Consider the following 12,265-nt stretch of genomic DNA (forward strand, 5'->3'; position numbering starts at 1 on the left):
ATATGGCATTAATAATAATAATAAAATAGTTATTTCAGTTCTCTAGTTACTTCAGCCTAAGAAAGTTAAGGGCTTATTTATTTATTTATTTATCCATCCATCCATAAAAGGCATATTTATGCATATATGTCAATTGAGAAAGAGAAGCAAGTTCATATTCAATTCTTTGTATATTAAATACACATTCTTATTTATGTCATTAATGAATGTCTTTCTTCCAGTAGAGACAGTTTTTAATGTATTTGCCACAGGAACTATGCTTTGAACCTTTCATAATTCATTAAATTACAAAATGGTAAAATCAATGCAAAACCCAGACATACTCTTCAAATTATGACTGCTGGAGAAGCAAGTCCAATCTTAGGGTTCAGTTCATGTCTGTAAAATTTGTCTACATGCATTTCCCTGCACAAACCCCAAATGATATGTCCGCTACTTATATAATAATTACATGCACATGCACTTCAAAACCATTCAAAGCCATTCTTGAGAATGGTCCTTTCTCTAGCATATACATTTAAATATTTAGCTAAAGAAGTATAGATTTAATTTTAGGTTTACCAAAGTAAAACACACAAATAAGGAATAGCACTCTTTGAGATGCTTTGTTGAATGGGAATCCTGAAATAAGTTTTTCATTATTATTCAAATAATATTTTTCTGCGTATATTCATAGAAAGTAAGCACAGAATTGTAAATTCAGGGTTTCCATTCTTTCAACAAAATACTTGTTTTAAAAATATTCCCTCTAAAATTTATAAAGAATTTATATTGTGAGGTTGTCATTGTAGGTAGTGCTGACTTCATTCCTAGTATATTCGAATTTTGTTTCTTCCAAATGAGCAGAAATCAAATAGCACATTATGTCAAAATGGGACAATAACAATGTTCATCTACAATTTAATATAATATTTTCATGTAATATAATAGTCTCATTTAAAACAGCATTTCATTATTTACAAGAGCACTGAGGAAAATGCTGACTGTATCTTATCTTTCTACTATATGGTTCTCAAACATGAAACATTTGGTGCAAGTTTTACTTTGACTTCTTTTCTGGCTTACAAAACACTCACAGCTTGATTATGCATATTTTGCATGGTCAAGGCTATTAAGACTGATTCTAAATATTTTCATGTTACCTGTGCAGACTAAAATGTTGCATAGAGATGTGCAATGAATAAGGATGTGTTGCTCTTCGAATACCTTCAAACAAAGGGATCAAACCATCCATTACTTTTTAGTCTAGGACTATGTCATGTCATGTAGGTGAAAGCAGCTTCTACTTAATGAATTAGTATCAGCTGTCACTACAGTGACTGCCCTTTTTAAGCTACCTGAGTTCCCAGTAAAAACACATCAGCTGAAGCAACCATGAAAAAGTTACTGTGCATACAAATCTTTAGTGTTTTTCATCTTTAAGATCTCAAATAGTTAGAAAGGAAAGAAAACACCACAGTCTATGCTCTTCTATTCACTCTGCTATTCCATTTCACTGCTTTTCACGTGCTGTTCCATAGAAGAAGGAAGAGCATGTGAAAAGCAGTGAAATGGAATAGCAGAAAGAAATCCTATATCCACATCACTGAAGTCTTAGCACTTAATAAAGGGCCTATGTTTATAACTTAGTGGCCTCAGGTTGTCCCATGATCACTGGAGAGAGGGAACTGCTCTTGGAGGCTTTCCTTGCTTTAGATTGATTGATATGCTTTATCAAGAATAGGATATGGGAAGCATAGGGACCATTCAGCTTCTATTTGTAGGTGCTCAAATTAGTGCATAGAATTAAGACAAATTAATCTTTACTGAATTGGGTAAAAAGGGATATTTTAGTATCAGTTACAGAGGCCAAATGATATAGGGAGACGTTAGTATTATTGCTGTAATTTATCTCTGTCTATTGCTAATTTATCTCTGTCTATGGATGGATGGATGGACAGATGGATCTGTCCGTCTGCTTGTCTGTCTCTTCCCTTTTATCTCTCTGTTAGCCACCCAGGAAGGATCTTATTTTCTTACAGCATAGGATCAGGACAGTAAAGGAAATGTCAGTGTGCTTGTCCTTTAAGTACGTTGACATACTTTATTTTCGATCTATTTTTTTCTTTTCCCCAGACATATACTTTAGGTGTCACTCCCTCTACAGTTTGATGTTACACAGTCAACTTGCAGAACCAAGCCCTTCCTCCCAGATCAGTAATGCCGTTATTATCCTATGTACCGGACTGTACATACATAAATATACGCACACATACACAAAAAGCTACCACTTTGTAAATGCATTGAGGTCAGGCTTTTAACTTCTGTAAACCACTTTTCAGCTAGGTTGTCGAGCGTAAGTCCCAACCCAGCAGTTTGTGCACAGCAGACCCTGGCACTGGTATCTTGCCAGCATACTCCGCACAGACAAATCTATTACCAGCCCACAAATCTGTTCATCAATCCTTTTTAAACCTCAATAGAGCATACAGTTACTTCAGCAGATGACTTTCAAATGAGCAGCTAATGAAAGTATAAATTTTGATGCATGCAAACCTAAAAAAAAATAAAAAAAAATCAAATGAAAAATAAAACTTGCTTTGAGTAACAGGAGATGTCGTTTTGGCAGCCGAGCAGGGCAAGAGCTTCATAAGTCGCTCTTTAATGCTGCGTTTGGTACTGTTCTGAGCGTAGAGGAAACCTAAAAAATATATTATCAGGACCGTTAACATAGTCTTGAGAACAATTTCTGTACATGCTGAAGAGTTTATCATTATAGCAGTATCCTGATAGGAAAAGGCCAAACAGACAGCAGCCATCCTGAATTGCAAAAGGCAACCAAAATTTTTGAACAGGACAACAAAATCATTTTGTGCTTGCATCTTTCCAGCAAAAGGGATGTTTTGTACACGTACATCTCTGGAAAACTTCTTATAAGCCCCTTAAGTTATAAGCCACTTTAAAACATCTAACTATGGTATCAGATTATATATTTGAAACAACACAAGGAGAGTCTTTGCAAAAATTTTAATGTTAAAATAGTTTAAAGACTTTTAAGTCTATTTAATTACTTACTTAATTTTTAGCCAAAAAGTGAAAAACAAAACAAAACAAAAACAAAACAACAAAAAAAAAAAACACACACACACAACTAACAAAACGCATAAATAAAACTTCAAAGATATCTTTTGTTGTCCTTTCTGTCAGTCTTCTACTTCCAAGCCTGAATTTTCCCGTATCATCCATTCAGCAATTATGATAACCAGCCTGGTACTTTTGCCTTTTCTGAATAATTATATTTATAATATCTTATATTTATTGAATATAAGTATCAACCATGATGTACAGCCAGTCTTCCTTTTCTTTAATATTTGTCATTCTACATATATATAGTTACAAATATTATTTAGGTTTTCATCTTCAAATATTCATGGCTGAATAGTTAATGTTCATGTGCCATAAAGTAGGTAAACAGTATTATTCTTATTTACTACAAAGGAAATTGTCAGAGTAAATGTCTGTGACATCTAACTAACTATTTCATACAGAATGGTTAATACAAGCAAATGTCTTCTGCCTGGATATTTGCTGTAAATGACAGACTTAACATCTGCAGAACAGCTGACTAAATGATTTGTGTTCCTGGGAAAAGTAAAGCTTAGTTTGAACACTAGGCAGCTCCTGTACTTTTCATCTGAACTGCAAGTGGTCAAACATGAACACTGTTCTGCAATGACTCTTGCTACAACAGCTAGAATGGAATGCAAATCGGATGGTGCAAGAAGCGGAAGACAAGACTGACTTCCTGTGCTAGTGGTGCAGTCACCAGGATTAACCCGGGTTATTCCAGTTGCTGCACTTGTGCTGAATACTGGTATTCATGGCATTACATGGAATAGTTTCCTCTCTGAAACCAAACTAGACCAAGCAGGAACCTCCCACACTTAACACCAAGTTCAGCTTGCAGGCAATCTTGAAAAAGTGTGTACTTTATTTGGGAACAGAAGGAGGGAGTGAGAAGGCTTTAAAATTTTTAAAATTGTAAATGAAATAAAAATATTTGTCAGTTTGTATACAAGTAAAATATTAGAGAAAATTAAATTAAAAGAAAGAAAAAAAAAAAAAAGAGAGAGAGAGAAAAAAAACAGGAAAGACTCAACCAAAGCCCTAAGAAATCAACAAATTCATAGTATCATAGACTGGCTCGGGTTGGAAGGGATGTTAAAGATCATCTAACTCCAACCTCTGTTGATGCAGCCCAGGATGCAGTTGGCCTTCTGCACTGCAAGCACACTATTGTTAGTACACAAATTCTGCCTCCAAGAAAACTCCAGCTCTGGCAAATGGAAGAAAAATCTGGTTTTAGAACAAGGTCAAATGAACCTACATGAATTCATGAATTTATCTGGAAATGTAAAAGCTATTTATTACAAAAAAATAAGAATGAATACACTTATTATTTGTAGCAGTGAACTGTCAGTTCAACTGAGAATCATGCTGCAGGTAAAAGTATAAAATAAAAGACTCTGTGATCTGATGGGTATCTTAAATTTCACTTTTTTTTTCTTTTTTTTTCTTTTTTTTTTTTTTTTTTCCTGATCTCGGCTGGCAGTGTCTGGAGTATCACACTATGTCTGTAATGTACAGATTTGAATGCAAAGAATCACAGAATGGTCAAGGTTGGAAAGGACCTCTGAAGATCATGCGGTCTAACAAGCAGGATCACCTAGAGCACACTGTGCAGAAAGGCATCCAGGCAGGTTTTGAATATCTCCAAGGAAGGAGACTCCACAACCTCTCTGGGCAACATGTTCCAGTGCTCTGTCACCCTCACAGTGAAGTGCCCCTCATATTGAGTCAGAACCTCCTGTGCTTCAGTTTGTGCCTGTTGCCTCTCATCCTGCCGCTAGGCACAACTGAAAAGAGAGTTGCTCCATCCTCTTGACACCCTCCCCTCAGACATTTATTCATGAGGTCTTCTCTCACTCTTCTCTTTTCCAGGCTAAGCAGGCCCAGTTCTCTTAGCCTGTCCTCATATGACAGGTGCTCCAGTCCTCTAATCATCTTTGTAGCCCTCCTCTGGACTTGCTTCAGGATCTCCATGTCCCTCTTGTACTGGGGAGCCCAGAACTGGACACAATACTCCAGGCGTGGCCTCACCAGGGCTGAATAGATGGAAGGATCACTTCCCTTGAGCTGCTGGCAGCACTCTTCCAAATGAACCCCAGGATACCATTGGCATTCCTGGCCACCAGGGCACATTGCTGACCCACGGTCAGCCTCCTGTCCACCAGGACTGCCAGGTCCCTCTCTGCAGAGCTGCTCTCCAGAAGGCACTTTGTTTATCTTAAAGATTATTTTCTTCTTTGGGAATTCTCCAAGCATATACATAGTCCAGAAATGTTTACTTCTGTCTTTTTGAGTTCAGGTTTGCAAAGTTTTATTGTCCTTGTATTAGTTATTTAATTACAAAGCTCCACAACCTATGTAATTACTGAAGATGTATTCAGCATTTTGCAAAACCTAAAGGGATGTGTTATTTCCAAACGTTTTGAAGCTCAGAGCCTTAATTAAGCAAATTTTTTTACTACTTTCATGCTCACTCAAGAGATCACAGAACTTAATGGAAAGAATATGGGCTTTGCAGGGGTATGAGCAAGGTCAAAAATAAAACAACGTGGAAGAAGGTAATATCTGAGAAGTAACAAAGGAGAACAATATAACTTCTATACTCATTTTTAGCAACTCTTTTAAAACCTTAACATTAAGAACAGAGCAGAGGCTAAGTGGTGTATCTTCTCATGGTACAATGGAGCACTGTGATAGCTTTTTGCTTCCAGTGAATACAGTGAGTTGAATCTGCAACTACTGCAGTCCATTTTCATGACCTCCCAATCAGTACTACAACTCTTACTATGATTTTTCATGAATGAAGGACTCATGCCACAGAGAAAGTATGTCGGGCTCTGGACGTGTACTGAGTTGGTGTACAATACATGCTGAGACACTAGAAAATGCTAATTAAGATGACATACTGTAATAATTTCAGTAAATTTTGTATCAGTTTGTTCAGCTTAAAATAGGCTGTGGAAAAACTGTGATGGCTAAGACTCTAAGATAGACTAAAATCTACTGTTTATGTAGTAAGAGATTCGTATCTTATCATTAGTCTTCAAAATGGATATTCATGAGGATGTGGAGAGCCATTAAGCACCAATGAACTGATAATGACAGGCTGATGTTATTTCATTTTAACTAATACATAACAGAATAATAGTAATTCTTAGCCTGTGAAGAGATATTCAGAAACTAAATTTTCCAAAATTTTTCTTGATTTCATTTGTTTAATAATGTGTTGATTAGAAATTTCATAGCTGTTATCCCTAGCCCAGTCAGCCACAAACTCCTCTGTGCTCTGTGACACTTCTATTCAGGTTAGTTAACTAGGGCTCCTTGCTCTTTGGTTTAATAATTTGTTCCTCTGTAATGAAAGTTAAATCCCAAGACACATTTTTCCCTAGAATTCACTGTGGGAGTGTCCTAAAACTCATCTCCATATCACACCACCTGGATTACTTACTTACTTACTTACTTACTTATTTATTTATTTATTTATTTATTTATTTTTGTGGTCCCAAGAGGTGCTCAGACTTCATATAAACTTCTGCAACTAGAGCATGGCTTACATGCTGTCATATTTAGGCACTGCTGTATTGACATACGTGCTGCATATACATAGATTTTAGGTATTCTACACATATTTTAAGTGTGACTGCTATTTAGCATGATTTATATCTGTAGTTGCAAAAGATAACAAAGCAATTTTTCAAAACTCTGATTTACAGAGATGTAAACCAGAGAACTGTTCTACTATATGAGGAAAAGTATAATACAGATAGTACCATGCAGACACATAACCAATACAATTGCTTTATTAATCACTACTTTTAAAAATCATACTTGGCCAAAAGCATCCAAATCATTGTTTTGTGTGCTGTCATAACTCCAATATCACAACATTAACAGGCAGATGTAGATATGACACTGCTGGTTACAAAAATATATACACAAAGCAGCAGAGAAATGTTTACTCTTGAAATAAAATATTGGTGTAGTCAGAAAAGAGTGTAAAAGATAAGGAAAAAAGTTGTGCTAGGGTATAAAAATGATGAATCATAAGTTATGACTGATTTATAAATTGCCATATATTTGTAATCACAATATATCTATACCTAGACTAGACCTATGTTAAGTCTTTCCATGTTTATTTTCTTCATACATATGATCTCTCCTTTAGAAAGGCAGTACATACTGCATACTACCCTGCTGTTACAGACAGGTCAGACTACCCCAGGAAAGAATATCAAGCCAAGGGATCTTTTCAGGAGTTTTCAGAGGCAAAATATATATTTTTCTAAATGCAATTGTTTTCATTTCAAATACTTCATCAGCATGAAAACAAGTGCAGGTAGCCACTTTTTGTTGGTAGAGATTTCTACTCAGCAGAAGGGACTTCTGTCTGTCTTGCACCTACAGTATGTGCTCAAGGTGGACTGTGACTGCTGTGGCTGCCCTTCCTTCAAAGTCCTGCACACCCTTTCTTGCCCACAACAAAATCCCTCTGTTCAAAGCAGCTCCCTCCTGCCTTGCCTCCTGACTCATTGCTGACTTTCTATAATGATTTCTGAGTGATAAATTTCAACCTAGAAGGCACACGCATCAGAGTACTTAAAAGAGCTTTTGGGATTGATAATCATCCTATTTAACAGGAAGTTCAAAAACTAGGAACAATTATCACAACAAAATTCTTCCTCAGTGTCGCTGAAAGAGAAAAGTCACCTGTAAAACTAATTCTTTGTTCACATTCTTTCATTCGTGGATTTTTACTTCTCTTTACTTTCTATATTTCACAAAGTTTCTCTACTTTATTTGGCAAAGCCAGCTGATAAACTTCCACTGTTTAAGACTTTCTCCACTTTTTACTCAGCAGTATTTGCAAAAACTGGCCACATCCCATGCTTCAGCAGTACAGCTAAGCTCCCAGTAGTGCTGAAATCTGTGTTTTGTTCACTTTGGGGATTTTAAGTCTTTTTGAGAGTCTTATAAGAATAAATATATATGTATATATATTTTATCATAGTCTAAGCAAGGTGGACATTACAGTAGGAGTAAAGTAGGCTCTACCACTATGCTCTCTGGATATCTCAATGGCAGTCTCTCTGGTCAGTGAGGAACCTCAGGCCTGGTATCAGTGATTGTTAGTGAGAACCCTTCCAAGCACTCATTTGCTTACGGGATGCATGGCAAGCATGACAGCAAGAACTTGTAAAGAAAACTTTCTAAAGAGTTTGAATAAGTAACTGTGATTAAACAGTGATAACAAAATAAGTTTATCTAGATTAGTGAAAATTCACTGACTTTTGTGATAGAGAAAAACCAACCAATGCTTCAATCAAAAAGAAGGATTGGTTACAAATGAAGGACTACAAAAAAAAAGTGATATTCAAGAATAAGAAAGCAAAGAGAGGGAAATACTGTTGGGAAAAGACTAGAAAGAACATCTGTAGAAAAAAGGATGAATCTATCAAAGTGAGTGACAGATGATGGAAAGGAATCAAAAGCATGATATTAAGTGAGCTGTAATGAAAAAAAGAAGGGTTCAGAAAATAAAGAGACAGAAAAATTAAAAAAAAAAAGAAGTTGAAGAGGAGTTAAGAATTAGAATGAAAAACTAAACAGGGAGATATAAAAACTTGTGAGAAAGCTTTCAAATATTTATTCCCTCCATATATCTATCTTATCTTAACTGTGTGTATGGTGTATGTGAACATGTTCAATGCTCAATGCAGATATGCTTGTGTTTTCCAAGGAGTATTCATTTCTTGAGAGCCCCTGAAAATTGGTAGAACAAGTGCTACTGATCTACTTTATGATTTAAGAGTTCTGCTTATTGTTTACTAGAGACACTGTAAAAAGGAAGCAAAAGTTACTGTATGGAAGACAATTTAACCCAATGATTTTTCCCTATGGATTACAGTATACAAGTGATCTTAGGTGAACACAACATGAAATGATTATGGAAATATAAATCAAAATTTCCTTGACAGTTGTATGGTGTTCACAGATATTGATAATTTCAATTAAAGTGACTCTACAGCTAATAGTCTTGAGACATTATTCTGGGCCATAACTTCAGAAGATTATAATTGTATGTAATGTGATCTGGCAAGCTAATCCACGACGTGATTGTAATGGTATGTATAAGGTGGGATTGTCTGCTTCATGAGGGTTATCTGATCAAGGACCTTTTCAATGCAAAAGGGGATAATACATAAAGGGAAAAGAGATAAATAAGAATATGTAGAGACACAAAACTGTTTTGTGAAGGTTGACCAAAGACTAAAATTCTGCAGCTACTCATTGAAGTGCCATCAAGAAACTCCAAGGATAGATTTGGAGAGAGTCAACATGGATTTTGTAACTGACAAGTAAGGGGAAGCAATCAGAACATGAAGATTTGGGATACTTGGGGTATTCCTGTGGGACTATGCAAAATTTATGAAGGAGTTTTTAGGAGAAGGGATTGGAGAAGGAACAAAAGGAAGAATAGACAGAAAGAGGTATAAAACAGACCCGCTGCGTGTAAACCATTGTTGATCAGCACACTTATCTGTGCCTGATCACGGCAGTCTCTGTCCTGTCTTATTCTTCTTAACTTTCTTAACTGTCTCTCTGTGCAATCTCACTTTCTCATGTGCATGAGTGCTGCAAGGATGAGGTGCCAGCTACTGGGGGACCACCATGTATCCACCGTGTGATTTGTGTCCAGCAAATGCAGTCAGACCAGGGGTGTAGGCATCCTTGGCCAGTGGTGTCAGCTATTGGAGATGTGGGGTGTCTCAGCCCCAACCATGAGATTGAGAACAGTGTGTGTCCCCAAAACCAGCTGGGGAGAACAGCGTGGGTGACAGGTTGCACTGGTGGCTAGAGCAGGGCTAGGCTGGGCTCCAGTGGACATCAGGAAGAATCCCTGCTCCCTGAGCTGATGGAGGCAACAGCCGCTTATAACATCCCTTAACAGCAGCACTGTACTTTACAGAGAAGAGTGTTTTTACACTCATTAGGAAAGTTAGATAAAACCAGAAAAAGATACTTTTAATGAATAATTTCTGGAGCATGTCTTCATAGTGTTCACAATATTATTCAATTATTCTGAGAGGAAATAATTAACCTGTAGTGCTCTAGGCTATCATTGCATTTTTTTAATGCTTTATATGAATTTAGTTCTCATGAAAGCCATCTCACCGAGAGCTCAGAGAACTTTCACAAAACAGTGAAATGAAAACAGCACACACTTCTCAATTCTGTTTAACTACCCCCAAGTGAGTCAGCTGTGACCTAGATCATTCTGATGAAGTTCACTTCCAAATCCACTGTCAAAGTCAACAGCAGAGCAGTAGTTCCACAGAGATCAGTAGGATGTGTCTAGAGTTTAAGTCTTATATTTATTTTAGGACTGCAAATTTTAGTGGTTTGGGTAAAGCTCATTTTTGATTTAAAATGGTAGTGACATTGTACCACTTTTTACAGGGGTCACCAAGCCTTGACAGTCTTGAGGTAAAGTGCTCTACATTCCATTGATGATCTGTATCCTGCTTCTGTAAAAATAACATTTTTGAACAAGGCAGAAAAGAGGCACAATGAAGTAATGAAGAATACACTTTTGTCTTTTGCAAACAGATTTCAAGAAACCAAATCCAGTGTCATTCATTATGTACTTCATTAAAAACAAAAAACAAACAAACAAACAAACAAACAAACAAAAATCAGGATATAAAGTAGAAATAGAAGAACATCAGTCCAAACCTTGCTTAGCTATTAGCATTTTCCTGTTGATCTAAGCAAAAGAGAGAAAAAGAGGTATTCCAAGATACTTTCTGAGATTACAAATTGCTTTTATTGCAAGCTTTGTTCATGAGTGTTTGGAAAGGCATCTAATTTCAGCTGGGGGATATAATGTATAACAAAAACATCAAATTATTATGTAACAATGGACCAAAAAATTTTAGATGATTATATGCTATCATTACAATGAGATTTATCCAAATCATGCAAAGCTATGATTAAAAATTCCAGTAATCTATTTCTGCTATTTTTTTCTATGAATTACAAATATAAAGTCTGGTTAATTTACAGAGCATTATCAGGAGAATTAGAGCAAATTCCTTTCCCTTTCCATGGACAAAACCCCAAATAAAATTAGTTGCTTTGAAAAAACGCATATGAAAGCTGAGTAATAAATTTGACACCAGATAACATAAAACATTAGAAAAAAATTCAACCGATCACTGTCTTTCCATCCTGATGTTTTGCTAACCTTTGCAAAGGACCTAAGGGAGTAGTAACACTGAAATATGAAAGGTCACTTAGTGAATAAGTGTAAACCTTTATTTTTGGGCTGCTTTTTAAAGACACTTTCCAGTATGAACACTTGCATACATAGGCGCATACAAACTCTACAAACCACAGCATTCTGATTTTGATTACAAGTACTTCCTGTGGTTGTGGTTGCAATTCAGACTGCAAGATAAGAGGTATAAACTACTGCAAAAGGTGGGGCTTTTGATTTCATTGTCCTGATTTTGTAACTATATAATTATTATTTTTTTCTCCCCCTGGTTGCAGGGCTTCTTAGTACTGGCCAGTTTCCCTGGCACTGAGGTTAAACTGACAGGCCTATAGTTTCCCAGGTCTACCCTCCAGCCCTTCTTGTAGATGGGCGTCATGTTTGCTAGCCACCAGTCAACTGGGACCTCCCACAATAGCCAGGACTGCTGATAAGCAACTTGGCCACCTCCTCCACCAGTTCTCTCAGTACCCCTGGGTGGATCCCATCCGGCCCCATCGAGTTGCGTACATCCAAGTGCCGTAGCAGGTCGCCAACCATTTCCTCATGGATAGTGAAGGCCACATTCTGCTCCCCATCCCCTTCCACCAGCTCAGGGTACTGGGTATCCAGAGAGCAACTGGTTTTGCCGCTGAAGACTGAGGCAAAGAAGGCATTGAGCACCTCCACCTTTTCCTCATCTTTTGTAACTAAGTTCCCCCCTGCATCCAGTAAAGGCTGGAGATTCTCCTTAGTCCTCCGTTTAGCATTGATGTATTTGTAAAAACATTTTTTATTGTCTTTGACGGCAGTAGCCAGATTGAGCTCCAGATGAGCTTTGGTCTTTCTAATTTTGTTCCTGCACTGCCTCGCAACATCCTTATAGTCCTCCTGAGTGGC

The 12,265-nt window shown here is 36.9% G+C and overlaps 1 protein-coding gene across 11 annotated transcripts in view; it reads right to left on the minus strand.

The window, feature by feature from the left end:
• Positions 1 to 12,265, minus strand: part of KCNIP4 (potassium voltage-gated channel interacting protein 4) — a 444,218-nt gene that overhangs the window by 52,839 nt on the left and 379,114 nt on the right. The window contains exon 2 of one of the 11 annotated variants that reach the window (XM_084518860.1): positions 2,579 to 2,680. The exons of the other annotated variants lie outside the window; for them this stretch is intronic. Coding sequence (XP_084374986.1) covers positions 2,579 to 2,680 — 102 coding nt within the window. The remainder of the gene's footprint in view (positions 1 to 2,578; positions 2,681 to 12,265) is intronic. 11 annotated transcript variants of the gene reach the window in all.

This window comes from Aythya ferina (assembly GCF_964211825.1).
Source record: "Aythya ferina genome assembly, chromosome: 4".
Lineage (NCBI taxonomy): Eukaryota > Metazoa > Chordata > Aves > Anseriformes > Anatidae > Aythya > Aythya ferina.